This window comes from Chiloscyllium plagiosum, chromosome 15 (genome assembly GCF_004010195.1).
Source record: "Chiloscyllium plagiosum isolate BGI_BamShark_2017 chromosome 15, ASM401019v2, whole genome shotgun sequence".
NCBI lineage: Eukaryota > Metazoa > Chordata > Chondrichthyes > Orectolobiformes > Hemiscylliidae > Chiloscyllium > Chiloscyllium plagiosum.
The window spans coordinates 55,103,619-55,127,546 of record NC_057724.1 but is presented as its reverse complement, the minus strand read 5'-3'; the positions used below and the strand labels follow the sequence as shown (position 1 = coordinate 55,127,546).

Here is a 23,928-nt window from a genome sequence, read left to right as displayed (position 1 = left end):
CTGTTGTAGTCATTGCCTTTATGCGGTGAGTCCAGTTGAGTTTCTAATAAGAGATAATTCCCAGGATGATAGTGGGGGATTCAGTGGTGTTAACCCCATTAAATGTCAAGGAGTGGTTGTCTCCTGTTGGTAGTGGTCATAGCCTGGCATTTGTGTGGTGCATCTGTTACTTGCCACTTGTCAGCCCGAGCCTGGATGTTGTCCAGACCTTGTATTCGGGCACTGACTGCTTCAGTGTCTGAGGAGTTGTGAATGGTGCTGAACATTGTGTAATCATTGACGGACAACCCCACTTCTGACCTTAAGATAGAGGGAAGGTCATTGGTGAAACAGCTGAAGATGGTTGGGCCGAGGACACTACCCTGACGAACTCCTACAGAGATATCCTGGAACTGATATGATCAACCACCAGCTTCCTTTGTGTCAGGTCTGACTGTAACCACCAGAGAGTTTGCCCGCTGATAACCCATTGATTCTAGTTTTGACAGGGCTCCGTAATGACACATTCAGTCAAATGCAACCTTGATGTTAAGAGCTGTCACTCATCTCTGGAATTCAGCTCTTTTATTGATGTTTGAACCAACGATGTAATGAAGTCAGGAGCTGAGTGGCCCTGGCAAAACCCAAACTGGGCATCACTGAGCAGGTACTGCTTGATAGAACGATTGGTGACACCTTTCATCTCATTACTGATAAGAGTAGACTAATGGGGCGGTAATTGGCCGGGTTGAATTTGTCCTGCTTTTTATGTACAGGACATACTTGTTCAATTTTCCCCATTGTCAGGTCAATACTGCAACTGCTAAGTGAGTGGCAAGTCCTGGAGAACAAGTCTTCAGAAGTCCTGCAGCAATGTTGTCAGGGCTTATAGCCTGTGCAGTATTTAGTTTCTCGCTATCACATGGAGTAAATCGAATTGAATCGAATGAAGATTTGTAATGCTGGAGAGTACTGGAGAAGGTGAAGGTGATCATCCACTTGGCATTTCTAGCTGCAAATTGCTGCAAAAACTTCAGCCTTGTCTTGAATGCTTGTGTTGGGCTCTTCCATCATTGAGGATAGGGATATTTGTGGAGCCACTGCTTCCAGTGAGTTATTTAATCATTCACCATCATTTATCGTGTGGCAGGACTGCAGAGCTTAGATCTAATCTGTTGTTTGTAGGATCACTTAGCACTGTCTATCACTTGCTGCTTATGTTGTTTGGCATACATGCAGTCTTGTTTAGTGGCTTCACCAGGTTGACACCTCATTTTTTAGGTTTGATTGCTGTTCCTGGCATGCCATCCTGCACTCTCCATTGAACCAGAGTTGATCCCCTGACTTGATGGTAATGGTTGAAAGGAGCATGTGCTGGGCCATGAGGTTGCAGATTGTGCTGGAGTACAGTTCTGCTGCTGTTGATGGCTCACAGTGCCTTATGGATACTCAGCCATGAGTTGCTGGATCTGTTCGCAGTCTGTCCCATTCAGCACGGTGACAGGACCACAAAACAGGATGGAGATTATTCTCATTGTGAAGGCGGGACTTGGTCTCCACAAGGACTGCGCAGTCGTCGTTCTTCCAGATACAGTCATGAACAGATGAATCTGCAGCTGGCAGATTGGTAAGGATGAGGTCAAGTATGTTTTTCTCTTTTGTTGGTTCCCTCACCACCTGCTGCAGACCCAGTCTAGCAGTTATGTCCTTTAGGACCCGACCAGCTCCATCAGTAGTATCGCTACCAAGTCACTCTTGGTGATGGGCATTGAAATCCCTCACCCAGAGTACATTTTGTGCCCTTGCCATCCTCAGTGCTTCCTCCAAGTAATGTCCAACATGGAGGAGTACCGATTCATCAGCTGAGGGAGGACAGTACAGGGTAGTCAGCAGAAGATTTTCTGGCCTTTGTTTAATCTGAAGCCATGAGACTTCATGGGTTCCTGAGTCAACGTTGAGGACTCCCATAGCAACTGCCTCTCAACTATATACCAGTGTGCTGCCACCTCTGCTGGGGTCTGCTCTGCCGGTGAGACAGGACCTATCCAGGAATAGTGATAGTGGTGTCTGCAAGGTATGATTCCATGTATATGATTATGTCAGGCTATTGCTTGACTAGTCTGTGGCATAGGTCTCCCAATTTTGGCACTAGATCCCAGGTGTTAGTGAGGAGGAGCCTGCAGTGTCGACAGGGCTGTTTCTGCCATTGTCTTTTCCAGTGCCTAAGTCGATGCCTGGTGATCCGTCTGGTTTCATTTCTTTTGAGACTTTGTAGCGAATGGTATGACTGCGTGGCTTGCTAAGCCATTTCAAGGGGCAATTGAGTGTCAACCACATTGCTGTAGGTCTGGAGTCATATGCCGGCCAGACCAAGTGAGGATGGCAGATTTCGTTTCCTGAAGGAAACCAAGAATATGATCCAAGAATATTTGCTGTTAAAGCTTTTGTGAAGTTTGTGTTTCTGATGTGAACGGTTATCAGATGTTTTTGATCTTTAACCAATCATAGTCTTGATTGTGCTCAAAAAATATTGTATCCAAACTTGACTTTAAAAGTCTGTAAATTATTTAGCCCAGTTATGATTTCCGACTGTGATCACATCTGGCGATACTTGAACTGGCATTCTTCGAGGCTGGAGGCAGTGGCCTCAGCCTTTGTTCTTGCTGGATTGCGACTGAGGAGGTGTGTGCAGTCCGATCAGTGGTCTTCTTGGTACTTAAAAGTACATAATATCCAGCCTGTGAGTAACATTGCCAAAGTCCTGAAATCTGGTTTCCAAACACTTTCTTGAGCAATCTCCGTCTGATGAACTGGTGAAGGTCTGGGCAGTGTGAAGAGGCACTGCCAATGTCAGGCATGCAGTGGTATCCAAGGGAAAATGCTAAAAATGCAGTAACTTTTAAAATGAAATATAATATAAATCAGAGGGAATCTAACCAGTATAATTGAGAAAGAAATAAGATGCACATTCTGGAAATTCTCAACAGTTCTGTAAAATTATTATTTTATTTTTGGGTATTGACGAATCTGCAGCTTGCTTTCCTGTATTTGTATTTGGTGCATGTTTTTCTCCCAAAACTCGACAGTCCACATGATGTGCATTTTCTCTGCCTTGACAAATGCTGTGCGCTATTAAAATGCGCAGAACACATGACTGCATTTTCCTTTATAAATACTTTCTTGTGGGAAGGAGTTTCTGATTCTCACCAAAAGGAAACATCGCCAGCTCTTAGGTCAGGTGAGGTCAAGCCTTTGTTTTTCTCTTCTGAATGCAGCTGTTATTTTTGAATTTTAAGCAATTTTATTCAGAAAAAAGGGGTGACAATTTCTAAAACAAATCAGAGCTCAGACTACTTATTGTTGAGACTTATGTACAAATACTTGACAAGCATAAAGCATTGATAAATTGCAATTTTTAACATTATTGGCACTTCTGTGCTTCCTATCCAAAGCAACTCAGTTTATCATCAGAGAAAAATAAAGTTCATTGAACTTTTGTTTGTTAGTTCATGAAAGTCTGTCCCGGTAGCCATTATATATTTTTAATTTTCTGTGTCTGGTGTAGAAAGAGCTTGGCTAACCTTTAAATTTAGACTTGTTAATGATAGCAGCCAGAGATATTCACAAATGGTGTCTGATTTAAATTTTGTTGTGGCTATTAAGGTTACGTGATGTGTACCTATAAAGCTCGCAAAAACAAAAGCTTGGATGTCTTTGAGTTGGATTTTATGTGTTGTCAATGCTGCTGGATGAGCTGCATTTTTTTTCCATTTAATTTGAGAGAACTGAAACGGTTGTCTTTGACCCCATCATAAACTCTACTGTCACCACTGTCTCCATCTCCTTTCCTGCTGTTTGTCTCAGTTGGGACTGAACTGGGGGGTTCAATCTGACAACATATTTATCCAGAGCCACCTCAACCCTATATACCCATTGTCACAGTAACTGCCTGCTTCCAGTTTCACCCACATAAGCCCATCTCTAAATCCAGTAATTGGTTTGCCAATGCAGCACTAGGTCAGTGCATTGTGTCTGATGGCACTGAACCATACAGACTGGAAGGATCCACTTGCAGTTGAGTCAACTGGCCATAGCTAATGCTTCCGTTTTTATTTGGTTACTCACTTGCCTTTTATGTTTGAAAGAACAGTCAAGGTGTTATGATCTCAACTGAGCTTGGAAGCAAGATATATGGTTTAACAAGTTTGAATTCACCATTTAACCCTGCAGAGAGTGTCATTTTCTGAGGCATAGTTGACCTCATTGCAAAAGCTCAAACTTGAACTGTCTTTTAGGCAATTCTGAAATTAAATTTTCCAAATCCTTGCAGCTTATTAGTGCCAGGCAATAAAGAGTACTGGTAAATTTCTTATTGCTAATCGATATGGGATTTCTCTGCCGCTTATTATCTTAACTTGCAAGTGGGATCAATGGGAATTATCTCAACTACCAGTGCAGGAAGGACTGTCAAAGTCACATTAATGTTTCAAGCCTGTCTCCCAGTCGTGGGATCAGATTTAGACTGTTCAGACGTTCTTGATTAATTCTGAAGATTCCACTGAAAAATGCTTTTTGTTCTTCAGTTTTCTATGAATGCCATGTTGAAGCTAATTTCAAGTTTTTGACTGTTTATTTGACTATTCCATTTTCCAACTTTCATCCTCCCACTTTTGGCTTTTGCACCCAAAGCAAGAAAAGGATAAGATTTTTTTAGATCAACTCACTAGCTTTCAGTAGTAACATTCAAGCAGTGAGAAAACTGTCTTCACCAATTTGTTTCTGAATGCCGTTGGGAGATTCTACTATTGGGAACTGAATAGAATGGGAATCAAGCCTATAATCATTGCATTTTGATATTCACTCCTCATTTTCTAGCAGTTAATGTAGTAAGCTGTCCAGGATCTGCTTCCTTAAACAGAGTTTGATTTTAAAAGAAATATGGATATTATTATTTTCATATATGGACATGACTCAACTGTGTGTGTTTTGATTCATACTTCTTGGTTAGATACTATAAAAAGAATTTGCAGGGATGTAGGAACAGTAGGAGAATGGGACATGTTGGATAGCTCTTTCAAAACTGGCAGTTGACTGACTGAATGGCCACCCATGCTGTATGATTTTATTGAGATTCTTGGATAAAAGAACTGATTAAAATTCACTTATGGACTAATGTATCAAATTACCTTTTTGTATTAAATGCAAACTTCTTTTTTCAACAGACCTGATGGGAAGTATCAACGGAATTGTCTTCCATTTCTGTCACTGTTTATTGAAATTATTTAAGCAGGGGCATAATATTACACATTTCCCCATAACTTAGTCCTCTGGGACTAGAGACAACTATTTCTTTCCTCTGCCACTCACTAAATCAGAGTTGCTGGCTTTCTACTTGGTGCTTTCCTTGCAACAGCGCAGCATTGGAAAGAGTAGCCTGTCATTAAAAAAATATGATGCCTCATTAATCTTCAGTATCTTGCTAATTATTTACTCAGTGATGTCTAGTATGGGAAATGTTTTGAATCAAAATGAGCTACCTTGCTTCAATAAAAGTAAATACAAAAGCTGAAAATATAATCTGTTCAAATTACAATAGATTTATCAATATCCCATTAGTATATGTAAAATAGCTTTTTTTTCAAGAATGGGCAATAAAGAATGTTTACTTAATTTCTTATGTTGCTATTTCTGATTTTGTTTCGTTTTAGTTCTTGCTTGAAAACAACCGAATGGTCAACATATTCACTGATCTTTATTACCTTACCTTTGTCCAAGAGTTGAATAAAATGCTACAAGGTTGGCAACCAAGTTTGCTTCCAAATGGTAAGTTCTTCGGATTTTCTATCTTTCGTATGTTTATCCATCTGCATCTACACCTATCTTGGTAGAGAATAACCAATAACCAGAAGTGCCTTCAAAATGACAGTAGTTTTATTTAAGCTATGGCAATAATTAAAAGTACATACTTCCCGATGAACCTTAGTTAAATCAGTAACTGCTGTAGTTAAAGCACACGTAATCAAAATAATAAAGTAGGATTAGTCCATTTGTCTCATCGTGCTCTACTCTGCTGTTCAGTATGATTTTGGCTGACTTGATTGTGGCCTTAATTCCACTCCTGCTTAACACATGACTTTGGGCTTCCTTATAGGTCAAATTTTCTTTTTTTCTTTCCAGGATGAGAGAGCCACCATTAAGGCCAGCGCTTGTTACCCATTCTCAATTGTCCATGATCTGTTTCATTTCTCAGATTTGCTGTTTTTAAATTCCAGATTTAAAATTCCACCGGATGCTGTAATTGGATTTGAACTTTCCTCCCCAGACCAATTGTCTGGCTTGAAGATTCCTAGTTTAGTGACACCACCACTGTGTTACCCTGGACACATTTGAATAGATTCAGTCATTCAAATTCTACTGTTCTTTGGGGTTGAGAATTCCAGGGATTAGTTTCAAATATTTAGTGACTTGCTATTTATTTCCATATTTTTTTTAAAATTTGATTTCTGCTATCTGATGCATTTTCTAACTGTGCATGTGAATAATGTTTTGATAAAAGGTCACAGACCTGGAATGTTAACCATGTTTCTCATTCCACAGATACTGCCAGTTCTGTGTATTTTCCAGCAATTTGTTTGTATTTCATTTATGAATAATGTTCTTCTCTCTGTTAGTGTGTATGTCTATGTAGTTTTCACGTATTTCCTTTTTCAGCTGGAATATTAAATACCTAATTTATTCCTTGATTTTACCCAACAAGTAGTGGTGGGGGGTTGTTTTTCAGACTGGAGGCCTGTGACCTCAAGGATCGGTGCTGGGTCCACTACTGTTCGTCATTTATATAAATGATTTGGATGTGAGCATAAGAGGTATAGTGAGCATAAGTTTGCAGATGACACCAAAGTTGGAAGTGTAGTGGACAGCAAAGAAGGTTACCTTAGATTACAACGGGATCTTGATCAGGTGGACCAATGGGCTGAGAAGAGGCAGATGGCGTTTAATTCAGATAAATGCGAGGTGCTACATTTTGGGAAAGCAAATCTTAGCAGGACTTAATATACTTAATGGTAAGGTCCTAGAGAGTGTTTTTGAACAAAGAGACCTTGGAGTGCAGGTTGGTAGCTCCTTGAAAGTGGAATCGCAGGTAGATAGGATAGTGAAGCAGGCATTTGGTATGCTTTCCTTTATTGGTCAGAGTATTGAGTACAGCAGTTGGGAGGTCATGTTGCGGCTGTACAGGATATTGGCTAGGCCACTGTTGGAATATTGCATGCAGTTCTCGTCTCCTTCATATTGGAAAGATGTTGTGAAAGTTGCCATCCGGATTGAAAGGGTTCAGGAAAGATTTGCAAGGATGTTGCTAGGGTTGGAGTGTTTGAGCTATAGGGAGAGGCTGAACAGGCTGGGGCTGTTTTCCCTGGCTAGTACAATTGCAACATTTAAAAGGTATTTGGATGGGTGTATGAATAGGAAGGGTTTGGAGGGATATGGTCCGGGTGCTGGCAGGTGGGACTAGATTAGGTTGGGATGCCAGGTCGGCATGGATGGCTTGGCCCGAGCGGTCTGTTTCTGTGCTTTACATCTCTATGACCCTATGACTGTATAAGTTAATGTCTTCCTGATGTTTTAAAAATGCCATTGAATGCGAGAATCTCATTTACTGAGTGTTCATCCTATTGTGATGGAGAAGGACTAAGCTGTTGAATCTTTTCTCTTTCTTTAAAGATATCATTTGTCTCACTTGTGTCCTTCTCTTCATGTGTCCTGATATTTTATTACATTACAGATGAAAGAGGGTCCCCAATTTATGAATGCCTGACTTATGAATGCTGGTACTTATGAATACAATCCCATACAAAAGTATCATTTTAAAGATCTGACATATTAATGTCTCCTGTACCTCAAAATGGTGACTTCATATTGTCACTGTTTTGTCATATTGTGTTCCAAGTACATTTGTTAATATTGTGACATTGTTTCTTCTCTAGGTTTGATATTCTCTCGGGTGGAGGAAGAGCATCTCTGGGAATGTAAGCAACTTGGAGTATACTCGCCCTTTGTTCTCCTAAACACACTCATGTTCTTTAACACCAAGTATTTTGGACTGAAGTGTGTCGAAGAGCACATGCGTCTGTCCTTCACTAATGTTGTTCGGCAGTCCAGAAAGTGCACAACACCCAGAGGAACCACAAAGCTTGTCAGCATTCGATACTACATGCCTGCTAATTATAAAAAAGGAAGGGATCAAAGTAAGTGTTTATAAAATATGCTTTATCTTGCAGGGATAGATGAAAGGAGGAACAACTAGGGGATGTAAATCATACAAAATGAGTATAACTCCAGTTTTGCTCCCAGTTGATTTCTCATCCAAGTTTGGATTTGCTTATTGTAGCCCACATGTTCAGAAAGTGACTGGCCTTCATGGTAATGTGACAATCAGAGCAAGTATGTTTGCTTTCTATAAAACCATACAGAATCAAAGCTTTTGTAAAGTCAACACTGTTTTGTGAAGGGTAGGTTGTGCCTCTCAAACCTTGTTGAGTTCTTTGAGAAGGTGACCAAACAGATGGATGAGGGCCAAGCGGTTGATATGTATATGGATTTCAATAAGGCGTTTGATAAGCCTTATGATAGGCTGTTGCACAAAATACGGAGGCATGGGATTGAGGGTGATTTAGCATTTTGATCAGAAATTGGCTAGCTGAAAGAAGACAGAGGGTGGTGATTGATGGGAAATGTTCATCGTGGAGTTCACTTACGAGTGGTGTACCGCAGGGATCTGTTTTGGGGCCACTGCTGTTTGTCATTTTTATAAATGACCTGGATGAGGGTGTAAGAAGGATGGGATTAGTAAACATGCGGATGATACTAAGGTCAATGGAGTTATGGATAGTGCTGAAGAATGTTGCAGGTTACAGAGGGACATAGATAAGCTGCAGAGAGGTGGAAAATGGAGTTTAATGCCAAAAAGTGTGAGGTGATTCACTTTGGAAGGAGTAACACGAATGTAGATTACTGGGCTAATAGTAGGATTTTTGATAGTGTAAATGAACAGAGAAATCTTGGTGTCCATGTACATAGATCCCTGAAAGTTGCCACCAGATAGGGTTGTTGAGAAGGCATACGGTGTGTTAACTTTTTTAGTAGAGGGATTGAGCTTGTGGCTCCAAAAGTCATGCTGCAGCTTTACAAAACTCTAGTGCAGCCACACGTGAAGTATTGCATATAGTTCTGGTAACTGCATTATAGGAAGGATGTGGAAGCTTTGGAAAAGGTTCAGAGGAGATTTACTTGAATGTTGCCTGGTATGTGGGAAGGTCTTACGAGGAAAGGCTGAGGGACATGAAGCTGTTTTTCTTAGAGAGAAGAAGGTTGAGAGATGACTTAATTGAGCCATATAATCAGAGGGTTAGATAGGATGGACAGTGAGAACCTTTTGGGACCAATCAGCCACAGATGTAATTCATTTGTGCTTTGAATTTATTTTGAGAATTTTTCCCAGATTCCCAACATAGGTAGGTCTATCATCAGAAAATGGCACACAAATCTTAGACTAACAAAGGCAAAGCTTGCACTTTAGAAGTCTAGTGTAAACAATCCCACCACTTGCCTCCCACACCTCACTGATTCCTACCATTTATTGTCCACATAGGGCCCTCAATCCCCTTCCACTGCCAAAAAATGCTGGGCAATGAGAGGTGGATGAAAGTGGCAAAACCATTTTTTGCACAAGTTTGACATATGGGGGCATAAAATTCAGATGCATCAGGGGCACTCCCAACTATCTTACCTCTTGTTGTTTCTCCTTGTCTGGCTTGCTATGTCCAGGATCCTACTAAACAAGTGAGGGACCGAGTTCAGCTGACCAGAAAGTCCAGAGGCATGAATTACCTTCTATGAATGAATGCTAGCTCTCGTTCTGATCAGCTAAACATTTTAAAGGTGTTCAGTCTCCCTGCCCTTAATTATCGTCTTCAGTAATTTTCACATAGCAGATGTTATGCTAACTGGCTTATAATTCTCTGCTTGCCTTCTGTTACTGCCCTTAATTAAGGGAAATAAGCAATTTTCTAATCTAAAGGAACATTTCCTGAATCAAGTGTTTGCCATAATTATAAACATTAAATTTTCCCACCTAATTCCTGGAAATCCTAGAATATCCTGGGTATTTGTCACTCTTTCTAATCCTTATTTTCTTCATCTTTACCCCTTTGCCTTTTTGAGTGTTTGTTTTTGATTTAATATTACTTTCCTTGGGAATTCTGGCATGCTGACCTCTTTCTGTATTGCATTGAAGTATTTATTCAACATGTTTGTTGGCTCATTATTTAATTGAGAGTATCACCGTGCTGATTTCCAAGAGACCCAATTTGCTCCTGGTTGGTTCTATTCCCTCTAATTGTAATCTAATTGTAAACAAAACCTGTTGACATTGATATTCTTTACAAGTTTTTCATACATTGTGTAGCTCTTATTATCTATTTTAACATACTCTATTGCTTTTCGTATCTTCACCAAGTTTTGTCATTTAGTCTGCATTCATATGGTTTGTTTTTAGTCTTGTCCCTTATTCCTGGCTCTCTGGGCCAGTGTACTGGGGGTACTGGGCTAATGGTCGGATACTTGGTAGTGTGGATGAGCAGAGGGAGCTTGGTGTCCATGTACACAGATCTTTGAAAGTTTCCACCCACGTAAATAGTGCGGTGAAGAAGGCATATGGCATACTGGCTTTTATTGGTAGAGGAATTGAGTTCCGGAGTCCTGAGATCATGTTGCATTGTATAAGACTCTGGTGCGGCCGCATTTGGAATATTGTGTGCGGTTTTGGTCGCCATACTATAGGAAGGATGTGGAGGCACTGGAACGGGTGCAGAGGAGGTTTACCAGGATGTTGCCTGGTATGGTAGAAAGATCGTATGAGGAAAGGCTGAGGCAATTGGGGCTGTTTTCATTGGAGAAAACAAGGTTTGGGGGTGACTTGATAGAGGTGTACAAGATGATTACGGGTTTAGATAGGGTCGACAGTGAGAATCTTTTACCTCGTATGGAGTCAGCTATTACAGGGCTTGGATCGGCGCAACATCGAGGGCCAAAGGGCCTGTACTGCGCTGTATTCTTCTATGTTTCCCCTTGTCCCCTGCAGTTTTATTTATGGTAAGTCATACTCTTGTCTTTTCAGGTTTTTGTGTGTCCCATTGATTTCTTTGCTGAATGCCTTTTGATAATTTTCTATTCTTTCTGTTAAGAAGTTTCCCATTTCGCTGCATTAAAGCATTCCGTAACTTTCAAACCTTAGTGGTTGTTTTGTGTTGCTACCTTTCAAATGCTGTTGAACTTTATCATTCCATGATCATGTGAACATATTTAACAAATAGCACTGTTGCTTTGATGACTAATTTTAATCATTGTCAAATTATTGGCCTTTTTGAATGCAAAAAAGATACATTAAGTACACTTCCCTGAAACTCTCACTCATACTGCATTGTAGACACACAACTACAACCTATATCTTTGTTTAGATTATTAATATATGTTTTATAGTTTATTTTTAACTTTATGCATTAAAATACTGGACAAAAATTATCTATCTTTAGCTTCCGTAAGCCACTACAGGAGGCAAAGGGTGGAAAAATGAGGTAGTGGTGATATCACTGGACTAGTAAACCATCGACCCATGAAAGAAAAGCTAACAACTTATTTTCCCCTCTGCACTGTCCTCACCAAATGCAAATTTTTCTATTCTGTTCTTACTGCACTCCATTTACATTCACTCTCTGTCAGCAAATATTGTTTACTCTTTCATCTATTTTGAGCCATGCTTAAGTTACAAGTGATTTCTCAAATTTTCTTCTTGCAGTAAATAGCACCTATTCAGTCAACCCCTTATAGCTGAATTAACAGTTTGCTATCAATAGCTTTGCTACCATGGGTTTGAATTGAAAAATTGGGAAAAATTGGCTGTAGTCAGAAATTCTGTACAACCTTCAGTGACTTCTGAAAAGTGAAGAATGAGTTCAGTTGAAAGGCCTTCAGGTGATACATTACTGCTTATTACGTCAATTCAAACCCTGAAGAGTGTTCATTTGGGAGAATTCCCCAATATCTCCCAGTGTGTGGAATTGTGTATGGCTAGAAATGATATCCTGAAGATAGGAAGTAACAAAACAAAAGCAGATTGTTAACATTAAATATATGCTTTATTTTGTTTTGGTAAAAGGAAAATTCTGCACATTCTTGCAGCAGAAGAATTGTTCAGCTTTTAGACTGAGATATAGAAGAAAATTAGGCCATTTGACACCTTTAGTCTATTCAGCCATTCAAACATGACTGATATGTTTCTCAACCCCATTCCCCTGTTTCTCCCAGTATCTCTTGATCCCTTTACTTGTCAAGAAGCTATCTCTCTTAGAAACAACACTTAATAACAGATACACCACCCTCGAGCTGAAAAAATTCCTCTTCATCTTAGTTCCTTCATTCTGAGGCTGTGTCCATGGGTCTTCACCTCTCTTACTAGTGGAAGCATCTTCTCCACATTCATTCTATCCAGGCCTCTCAGTATTCTGTAAGTTTCAATGAGATCCCCCTCACCTTTCCTCATCGCTCTAGATTTGAGAACTGTCCTCAACTGCTCCTCATATGATAAGCCCTTCATCTCTGGGATAATTCTAGTGAACCTCCTCTGGAGCCCTTCCAACGACAGTACATCCTTCTTTAGATATGGGCCTCAAAACTGTACACCGTAATCCCAAATGCAGTGTAACCAGAGCCTTATACAGCCTCAGTTGTACATTCTTACTCTTGTATTCTAGCACTCTCGAAATGAAAGCTGACATTTGCCTTTGTCACTGCCAACTGAACATTAATGATAAGCTTAAGACAATGCTGAACTAGGACTACTAAGTCCCTTTGTTCTTCATATTTATGAAGCTTTTACCCATTTAGAAAATTGTCTATGCCTCTTCTGTTACGTTCTTTTCCCGAGGTTTCACACACAAGATGCAATTTGCATTCACCAACTTCTGCAAACAGTTAAGGTTTATTAAAGCTTGTACAAGCTAGGTGACCCCTTTGACCCCCTCACAGGCGTGCGAGGTCGAGTCAAAGTGAGGCATTGAACAAAGAAAACATATCCCCTTTCTGCAGGTCAGTTGGCCATGCTTATAGTTACTCTGGCTACTCCCCCATAGTCACATGCCACTCAAGACAACCCCCAGTCACACTCTCAGTCACATGTTACCCCAGGTATAATGGTAGGATGAGATCATCTCAGAGATAATGAAAATGCCCCAATTTTAGAAAGCATTTCTGAATGGATGAGATTGAATGATAGCTGAATTTGATAATGGGGGAGTAATAGCAAATGATTGTCTAATTGGGGTGTGGGTGATTCACATTCTTGCATTGTCGCCCCCACTCACTTCCAGAATGTTCACTCAGTGCAGTTATCTCTTTAGTATTACATCAATGTATAGAGAGATATTCCAATTTAATCTTTTAACATTACACTTGTTCCTATCAAAGTGCATAACCTCACATTTTCCTATATTGTATTCCACGTGTCACTTCTTTGCCCACTCTGCAAGCCTGTCCAAGTCATTCTGCAGCCTCCTGCCTCCTCAACATTACCTGTCTCTCCATATATCTTTGTGTTATATGCAAACTTAGTAACAATGCTACGGTCCCTTCATTCAGATTGTTAATGTATACTGTGACAATTAACATGGACCCCTGCAGAATTCTACTGCTGTTCTGAAAAAGACCCTTTTATTCAATATGCATGGGGCAGTCATCTGGGTGATTTGTTTCTGTTTCTCCTTATTTACTGCACCTGAGTTACAGTTCTTAAACCAATTTAAAGGGTCATGGCTGTACTTTGTTCCCGACTCCACGGGGTCTTGTATAGCAGCCTCCTGATGACCTTGTCAGAGGTTGTCAGAAAATCCATAAAGTTCACATCTACTGGCTCTCCTTTTGTCTAATTTGCTCGTTATCTCTGCAAAGAATTCCAACAGATTTATCAGCTGTGATCTCCCCTTGATGAAGCTGTGCTGACTCACCCCTATTTTACCATGCTGTTCCAAGTACTGCTCGATCTCATCTTTAATAATGGACTCTAAAATCTTACCAATGGCTGAAGTCAGGCTAGATGACTTAAAATTTCCTGTTTTCTGCCTCCCTCCCTTCTTATAAAAGATGTTACATTAGCCATTTTCTAATCCTCTGGCATCCTCCTCGTCTCCAGTGATTCCTGAAAGATTGCCACCAATGCCGACACAATCTGTTCAGCTGTCTCCTTCAGAACCCTGCGGTGTAGTCCATCTGCTGTTGGTTATTTATCCACCTTCGGACATTTCAGCTTCCCCAGCACTTTCTCCTTTGTGATGGCCACCATACTCACCTTTGCTCTTAATTCTCTTAAAGTTTTGGTATGCGACTGGTGTCTTTCACCACGAAGGTTGAAATAAAGTACCTATTTAATTCATCTGTGACTACTTTGCTTCCAAATACTTCCTTTCCAGCCTCATTTGCCAGTGTCCCACTCTTGGCCCTCCCTTACTTTTTATGTATCTAAAAAACCACTTGTAATCTTCTTTTATGTTCCTCCCTAGCTTGCCCTCATGTTTCATGTTATCCCTCTTTATTACTTTTTCGCTGTTCTCTGCTGGTTATTAAAGGCTTCTGAATCCTTCAGTTTCCCTCTATTCCTACCACACTGGATGCTTTTTCTTTTGCTTTATTTTTCTCTTCAGATCCACATTACTGCACCTGACTTCCCTTAACAGCCATGGTTGGCCTTGTCCTCCCCTTAGCACACTCCATCTTCCTTTGGATGAATATCTGCTGTGCCTCCCAAATTACCCCACAAACAACTGCTATTGCTGCTCCATCATCTTCCCTGCTAGGCTCTCCTTCCAATCCTGAAAATGTGTTGCTGGAAAAGCTCATGCCCGAAACATCGATTCTCCTGCTCCTTGGATGCTGCCTGACCTGCTGCGCTTTTCCAGCAACACATTTTCAGCTCTGATCTCCAGCATCTGCAGTCCTCACTTTCTCCTCTCCTTCCAATCCATTCTGGCCAGTTCCTCCCTCATGTCTCCCTCATTACTCAATTGTTTTCCCATTACATTTGATTTAAGCTTCTCCATTTCAAACTTCAGGGCGAATTCTATCATATGATGGTCACTGACCTCTAGGGGTTCCTTCACTTTAATCAATTCTGCCTCTTTACACACCATCAAATCCAGAATTGCTTGTTCCCTCATGGGCTGTTCTACAAGCTGCTCCAAAAGAACTATCTCATACACATTCCACAAATTCCTTTTCTTGAATCTGCCATCAACCTGATTTTTCTCAGTCCACCTGCATATTGAAGTCCCCTCCTCGATAGTACTGCTGTTCTTAAGTGCCGTTCTTAAATGCCTTTTCTAATTCCTGATTTATTTTCATCCTGACTACCTGCAAGGAGGTCTATAAGTAATTCTGTTCAAGGTCTTTTTCTTTTGCAGTTCCTGAAGTCTACCCATACAGATTCTATGGTTTCTGATTCTATATTGCTTCTTACTATTGATTTAATTTCATACATAGAGCCATAGAAATATCCAACACAGACCCCTCAGTCCAACTAATCCATGCCAACCAGATATCCTAAGTTAAATCTAATCCCATTTGCCAGCATTTAGCCCATATCCCTCTAAACATTTCCTACTCATATACCCTTCCAGATGCCTTTTTAAATGTTGTAATTGTACCAGCTTCCTCCACTTCCTCTGGCAGTGCACTCCATAAACACAGCAGCCTCTCCGTGAAAAAGTTCCCCATTAAGTCCCTTTTAAATCTTTCTGCTCTCTCCTTAAAACAAACAGCAAAGGCAGTTAGCTATGCATGTCACTGCTGAGTCAGACAGCAATGCAGGGTTACTGCTCTGTTTGAATCATGTGGTAACTGCCCTTGTCTCTCTTTCTCCTTTTTAAAGTGCTCTTGTTTTGATCTTTTTCCCCCCCGAAGTTCCAAAACAATGCAACAGCTTATAATACAGTAATTACTGCTCCTAGAATTGGAGGAAATCAGCTCCAATGTTGAAAATACTTCAAAAAAGGAGTCATGATTTGGAGATGCCGGTGTTGGACTGGGGTGTACAAAGTTAAAAACCACATAACACCAGGTTATAGTCCAACAGGTTTAATTGGAAGCACATTAGCTTTCGGAACGCCGCTCCTTCATCAGGTGATTGTGGAGGACACAATTGTAAGGCACAGAATTTATAACAAAAATTTACAGTGTGATAACTGAAATTATACATTGAAAAAACAAGACAATCAAGACAAGAGCTGAGCCCTCCGCTCCTTTAGCTTTTGTGCAAAATTTTCCATGCAACTTAACTCAGTAACACCATTCATTCATGCACACTTTCATTCAAAGCCCTATCTACAGACCTAGTTATGTGATATGCCAGGACTCTGGTTCCAGCACAATATAGGTGCAGCCTGTCCCATGAATTTGAATCCCTTTACTCACATACTGATCTTTGAGCCATGTGTTTATTACTTGAATCTTGTTGACCTGATGCCAGTTAGTGACTCAGAGATTTTATTCTGGTTTCTAATTTAACTCCTAGCTGCTCATGTTCCTCAGCAGAATCACTTTCTTCTTTATATCTATGGTGTTGATAGCTCAATGGACCATGATAATTCACTGTCCCCTCTCATTCCGAAGTTCCTCTGCATCTCAGATGAGAGATCCTGAACCCAGGCAACACAGTATTGATCCTGGCCACAGAAGAGTGTTGATTCCCCTGACTATATTATCCCCGATTACAATTACATTTGTCTTTTCTCCCCCATCTTGAATGGCTCTGTGTACGTGGTGCTATGGTCAGTTTGCTTACCTTCCCCACAACCTCTGCTTTAATCCAGTAGACAGCAAAAAATCTCAAACCTGTCTGACGAGTTAAAGGCTGAGGCTCCTTCTGTATAACCTCCCTGCCTCACTCTTAGTCACACCCTCCTGTCCCTGACTAAACACAAGGTAGTTAACCTAAGGGATGTGACTGCCCACTGAAATACACTGTCCAGGTAACTCTAGTCTTCCCTGATGTGCCACAGTGTTCAAAGCCCAAAATCCAGCTCATTAGCTCTGAGCTGCAGTTCTTCAAACAACCAATACTTGCTACGATGTGGTCACTATGAAGCACAGAGGGATCCACCAGCTCCCATTCCACGCAGATATAATATATCGCCTGGCCCTTTCTATTTGTTTTTATTATAGAATGTCTAATAGCTTTGAATAATGTGACTTGATGCGTTCGCTATGAATATTGTTTGCTCAGGATAGTCTGAAATAAAATTTTATGCTAATCATTTCTATACTGTTCTGTACCACCAAATGATGGTTCAGTTCTTTCTCTCATTTTTTTTGTTTATAGGCAGCACCATGGGGAAGAGGAAACGTGAAGAGGAAGTTGCTGTTTTAGAACAGAGAGAAAACAGAATGAATCCATTAAGATGCCCTGTGAAGTTTTATGAATTCTACCTCTCAAAATGGTGAGACCACTAATTCCTTCCTGCTAGTATTTTAAACTTGCATTGATTTTTGTCATCAAGATGAACAGTTTTGATGTTGAAAATTTTCTAATTCTGCTGTCTTATTACTTTCAGTTACTGCCTGGTATAACATAATTATAAGCAGAATGAAGCCGTTACCTATTTTTGTGATCTGTCCAGTGGTTTTTAATTCTAATTATTTTCTCAAGTTTTTTTTGTAAAAGAGAATTAAAATTCAACTCTGGCTAATGTGCAGAGATAGTGTTGGAAATAATATTGGCTGATTTTAAAGTTGGTAAACTTGGGAGATTATGGTCTTGAGCCAGAGAGATAGAAAGATCTGAGACTAGGGTAATGAAGATTAATAGCCCATGGGGAGATAGAAAGAGTGGTATTTGAGGTGGTAACGTGAAGGGAAAAGCATTCACTTCCTGAGACCTTTTCCCTTTTTGACTCGTTACTTTGTGCAGGATACAACTATACTTTTATCTTGGTATTTGTATAAATAGATTTTAGTTTTAGAAAACTGACCAAGCCTTTATGTTAAAAACAAACACTATTCTTTTATCTGTTTGTGAAACAATGATATGGGGAAATAGAAAATAGGAGGAGTAGGCCTTTTGACTCTGAGTCTGCTCTATTTGATATGGTCATTGATCATCGACTGCAGTTCTCAGTTCCTGCTTTTTCCCCATAACCTTTATTTCCTTGAATCCTAAGAACCTCCTTCTTAAAAACATTTAATTTTTTTTGGTCTCAACTACTTTTTGTGGTAGAGAATTCCCACTGTCTGGGTGAAGAACTTTCTGCTCATCTCAGCCCTAAATAGCCTACCCAATATCCTTAAACTGTCACCTCTGTTTTTAGACTCCCCCTTCATTCAAAGTTTGTGCAAAGATTTGTAGCTCGGGTGCTCGTTGTTGTGGTTCTGAACCTCCCTCTTCATTGTTAACATCCTTCTTGCATTTACCTTGTCTCATCCTGTTAGAATTTTACAGTTTTCTATGAGATTTCTTCCCTCTTCTCAACTCGAGCGAATATAGTCTTAACCAATCCAATCTGTTTCCATGTTTCAGTCCTGCCATCCCACAAATCAGTCTGGTAATCCTTTGTTGTACATTCATCCTCCGGTATGGAGACTGAAATTGCTCACACCACTCCAGGTGTGGTCTCACCAAGGCCCTGTATAATTGCAGGAAGACATCCCTGCTCATGTACTTAAATCCTCTCATTATGGATCCCAAGATGCCATTTGCTGCCTTCTCCGTTTGCATGCTTCATTTCGTGTACAAGGACACCCAGGTCTCATTGCACTCCCCTTTACCAATCTATCACCATTCAGATAATTTCCCTGTGTTTTTACTACCAAAGTGGATAACCCCACATTTATCCATATGGTACTTCATCTGCCATGCATTTACCCACCAACTTGTCCAAATCACACTGAAGCATTTCTGCATCCTCCTTACTGTTAGCTGTCCATTCATTTATGTCATCTGCAAACTTGGAGATATTACATTTAGTTTCCTCAATTATTATATTTGTGGCTAGCTGGGTACAAGCATTGATCTCATGTGGTACCCCACTAGTCACTGGCTGTCACTTGAAAAATATTATTAATTTCTGCTCTTTGTTTCCTGTCAACCAGTTCTCTATCCATGTCAGTACATGACCCTCAATCCCATGTGCTTTAATATTGTTTTGTAATCTCTTACGTGGAACCTTATTGAAAGGCCAAGTAAGCGATATCCATTAGCTCCCCCATATCAACTCCACTAATTCCATCCTTAAAAAAATCCACAACATTTGTCAAGCATAATTTCCGCTCCTCCCCCCGGTAAATCCATGCTGATTCTGCGGGGACCTGTTACTGTTTTCTGTCTTTAGGGAGAATTTAGGGAGAATGAAGAATGTAATGCACATTGTGGATTATAAAAGTGACAAAGGAGCAATCTGCTTATTTTGTTAAAATGATACCTTGATGTTACTTAGGCTTTTTGTATTATTGCTCTCACTTGGTTACTTTAATGTGTTAACAAAACTTTACAAAAATATCCCAGCTAGAAAGTTAATTTCAAGTTCCTTGCTCTTCAGCAGAAGTCATCTAAGTCACAGTGATTAGTCTCTGCACTTGACTCAGGAATCTCTCAACAGAATCTGTTAGTTTGAGTTTAGATTTTTTTTCAAAATAACTTTGTTGATCCCTTTATGAAATACTTTCCAAAAGCTTATTTACAAATTATCAATTTAAATATGTATTCATAAGACTCAAAGCAAGTCACGTAAAGCTTGGATATCTTGCATTTCAGAACATTCCCCTCTGATCAACTAACACTATTTGCACGTTCCATGGCACCAAAAGGCTGATGATAATGATGCCATCAAATAGAATCCACCCGCTTTTAATTCATGTATCAGAATTCAAAGACACAAGTTTATTAAAAAGTAGCATCTATTTATTCACTTTTACACTGGAGGGGATGCAAAAGGGATTGACCAGGAAGCTTCATTTTAGCTATGAAGAGAGGTTGGATAGGCTTAGTTTGTTTTCTTTATAACAGGGAAGCATGAGGGGAACCTGGCTGAGGGGCATAGACAGGGTAAATAGAAAGCAACTGTTCCTCTTTGAAGAGTCAGTAATCAGGGGGTATAATTTTAAGGTGAAGGACAAGGGGATTAGGGGTTTAAAGACAGCCTTTATTCACCCAGAGGCTGCTAAGTATCTGGGAATGCACTGGATGGGTGAGTAGTACAGGCAAGACGCCTCGCAACCTTCAAAAAAAAAATACGTGGATGAGCAGCTGAAATGTCGTTACATTCATGACTATGAGGTTAAGTGCTGGCAAGTGGGATTGTGTCGATAAGTTCAGTGCAGATTTAATGGACCAAACAGCCTCATTATTGTATGACTAGGAGAAAGTGAGGTGCAGATGCTGGAGATCAGAAAGTCAAAAAGTGGTGCTGGAAAAGCCCAGCAGGCTAGGCAGCATCCGATGAGCAGGTGAGTCGACATTTCAGGCATAAGCCCTTCATCAGGAATCTTTACTGTATGATCCTATTAAAGGTCAGATTGTCTTGTAGAAAAAGGCTCTGAAATGACCAACTTTTAATGAAGATGGTCCCCTTTTAAAAGGAGCAGTGCTCTTTCCAATTGTTTGAAAGAGCTGATTTATGTCAGTATGGTTCCATACATCTCATGCAACACAGTTTTTAACTGAATGTATGTCTGCAGAACGTTTGGCCAAAGGGGCTGCATGGGCAATCTGTTAACTGGAATATCCATCAATGCTATTGAGCTGACCAATGTTAGCCATGAGGCACGTATGTTTTTGAGCAAACAACAGTTTATACAGCAAACCAAGCCTATTCACAAAATCTATCTAAAAAGAATATCAATGATTCCAACAAAACTGTGACAAAAACACCAGAGTTTCTCCCACCGAGGGCAGGGTAATTTCTTGAGTAAAATGCAATAAATTGAAGATTGCAGTACCAAGTTGGGTTTAAAATCAACCCCAGATAAACAACACTGTGATCTTCAGGAAATTAGTTAATTGCTGCCCATAATAACTATGAACATGGATGCCATGTCATTATATTCGATTGTGTGTTTGTGTGCAAAGGTTTCCATCAATAATTGCTGTGTCTTTGTTCACTTCGAGAACATTGAACAGTACAGGCTCTTCAGCCCTCGATGTTGGGCTAACCTTTTATCCTACTCCAAGATCATACTAACCTACATACCCTTCATTGTACTATCTTCTATGTGCCTATCCAAGAGTTGCTTAAATGTCCATAACATGTCTGACTCTACTACCACCATTGGCAGTGCATACCACACACCCACCACTCTGTGTAAAGAACCTACCTCTGACATCTCCCCGAAACCTTCCTCCAGTTACCTTAAAATTATGTCCCCTTGTGAAAGTTATTTCTGCCCTGGGGAAAAGTCTCTGCTGAAAGTAAGTAATTTGGGAATTAACCTGTCTTAGCTTTTGTATAGCGTTGTTCCCATTTTAAAAATTGACTCCAAATATCATCAAAATGAAGAGTAGAGGAGGCACAAGAAAAGTATTCTTAACTGCTTCAAGATTTGGTTCTCAACAGAATGAAATTTGAGTGGGGATGAGAACACCAAATAAAAGGCAATATTTTATGAATGATACTCATCCAAATGAATGTTTTGTTTCTTGTTTTGCTGCAGCCCTGAGAGTATGAAGAGCAGGAATGATGTTTTCTACTTGCAGCCAGAACGCTCCTGTGTGGCAGAGAGCCCCCTGTGGTACTCAGTCATTCCCATGGATCGGAGTATGTTGGAGAGCATGCTGAATAGAATTATGGCTGTGAAGGAAATTTACGATGACTATTCGAAGGATTCACTTGAAGATGATGATGTTGAAGGATGATGATTAGTAGATATTGTACAGAATTCTGTTACTTTTATTAGAAAAAAAACAATGGGTCATTATAGGCTGGCCTACTTGGTGCTGCGGAAAGAAAAAATACTACACACGTACTTGCAGAGTCATGTGGCCTATTGTGAGAGCAGAGATGGTTAGACTATCGCCATTGTTTAGAGACAGTATCCCTTTTAGCTTGCGTGCATTTGCTGACAATCAGGTGTACGTAACATTTTGCAGTGACCAAAAGCTATAACACAAACCTTAAACTCCTGCAGTCAGTAAGCAAACAGCTTTGTTCTTACTTTGAATGGAACAGCCAAGATCTATAGTGGAATGCTCACTGCTGCAGTGGGGGAGTCCTCCAATTAATTGCAATCCTTGGGATTTTTAGAGTTGCTTAAAATGATTAATGTAATGAAATGATGGATGCTGCAAAATAGCCTGCCTTCCCATTGTGCTTCCATTTTGTTTTGAGAAAAAGAGCTTCAGAGGGGTAATGGAGAGCAAGGGGAGAGATTGAAGTTAAATATGTCTAGAAGTTATTGCCTTGCATACCTTTTCTAGGAGAATTTGAAGGTAAGCGGCATATCACTGAAGCACACCTGGATTTTACTCTCTAAAATATCCTTGCATTTGCTATTACATTACAGTTTAATTCTCAACTCTTCCCTTGTTGGAGCTTGGGAGAGGCATGAGAAAGGAAAAATGTATCCAAAGTGCATGAATAGAAATTTAAAAATATATTTTTATAATTAATTTGAAAGTAGAAAAAAAGTAATATCAGCGAGTCATCTATCTCTTGAAAGGGTGTTTTCTGGTTCAATCTGCTAAGTCTGATTCAGATATCAGGGGTTGAGAGTCTAAATGAATGGTTGCTAGAGAAAATGAAGAACAGAAGAAACAAGGAACTTGAGCATCATAAATTGACACTTCTTTATAGCTCTTGCCTACCCCTCTGATGTGTTTGCTGGTTTTTGAATCTATTTTTTAAAAAATTATTTTATTTCATTTTTTATTATAACCAAAAAGGCTGTGAACATTTATAGGTGCTAGTTGTCGCCATTTGTGCTAGTGCAGGGGATCTTGAAATATTGGAGACAGCAGGAAGGTTATCCAGTACTTTTTTGTTCCCAGTTTCTTAATTTTAATTTGTTGAAATGAGCCTTTTTAATTCCTTCATCTTTTCCCTCCGCTGCTATAATTAGGAGCAATGATGCTTTCACAGCATTACCTATCTGACTGTGTCCAGCTAAATTTCTTTAGCCTCTCACATGGTAGATTAGAATTTGAAGTGACATTCAAAAATAAACAAAGATGTTGCTCATGCAGATAGCTAATGGACTGAAATATCTGCTTCTGATTTGGTCATTCATGGTTGATGCGGTTAAGGCAAGCAAATGGTGCTGCATCTTCATATAACACTTGTTCTATCTTTCGACTGCCAAGTGGTTCAACAGAACTGATGGAAAAATTCAGTATGTGTGGAAACTCATGAGAAGGGGATCAAAAAGGGGATACTGTCTCTTATGTGTATTTCTGTAGTATATATGAATCTGTTTCAGTGAGCTAGATCAATGTAAAACCAATCTGTTTTAAAATGATAAATATCTGCACAGTATTCAGTTGGTAAGCTGATGGTTTGCCAAGTTCTCTCTCAGTTTAATTTTTTTTAAAGAAAAATTTAAAAGGTGCTTATGCAAACTGGATGAACCATACATTGAGGGATTTACAAACTGCTGTACCACAATCATCAATTGTTAAGATTCCTATATCTAGAAGAAAGCAGTTGAGTTTCATTCAAATCATTTCAGGAAGTGTTTTTTTTTGATGTGATGTAACATTTAGGGGGAAAAAAGTATTTACATGTCCGCAGTGAAGCATTTTTAGGGTATGTAGTGTAGGAACACTATAATGACCCTCTTATATCTTCCTTATGTTGAATTGTAATCTGTGAAGAACTATGTCTTCTCCACTTAGAGTGAAAGAAATTCTTGATAGATGGGTAA

At 39.8% G+C, this 23,928-nt stretch overlaps 1 protein-coding gene across 3 annotated transcripts in view; it reads left to right on the top strand.

Moving 5' to 3' along the window:
• Positions 1-23,571, top strand: part of LOC122557335 (zinc finger MYM-type protein 3-like) — a 113,656-nt gene extending 90,085 nt beyond the window's left edge. For all 3 annotated transcript variants that reach the window (XM_043704936.1, XM_043704937.1, XM_043704935.1), the window contains 4 exons: positions 5,688-5,802; positions 7,965-8,225; positions 17,402-17,519; positions 21,724-23,571. In XM_043704936.1, coding sequence (XP_043560871.1) covers positions 5,688-5,802; positions 7,965-8,225; positions 17,402-17,519; positions 21,724-21,925 — 696 coding nt within the window. In that variant the 3' untranslated portion in view covers positions 21,926-23,571. The remainder of the gene's footprint in view (positions 1-5,687; positions 5,803-7,964; positions 8,226-17,401; positions 17,520-21,723) is intronic.
• The last annotated feature ends 357 nt before the right edge of the window (positions 23,572-23,928 follow it).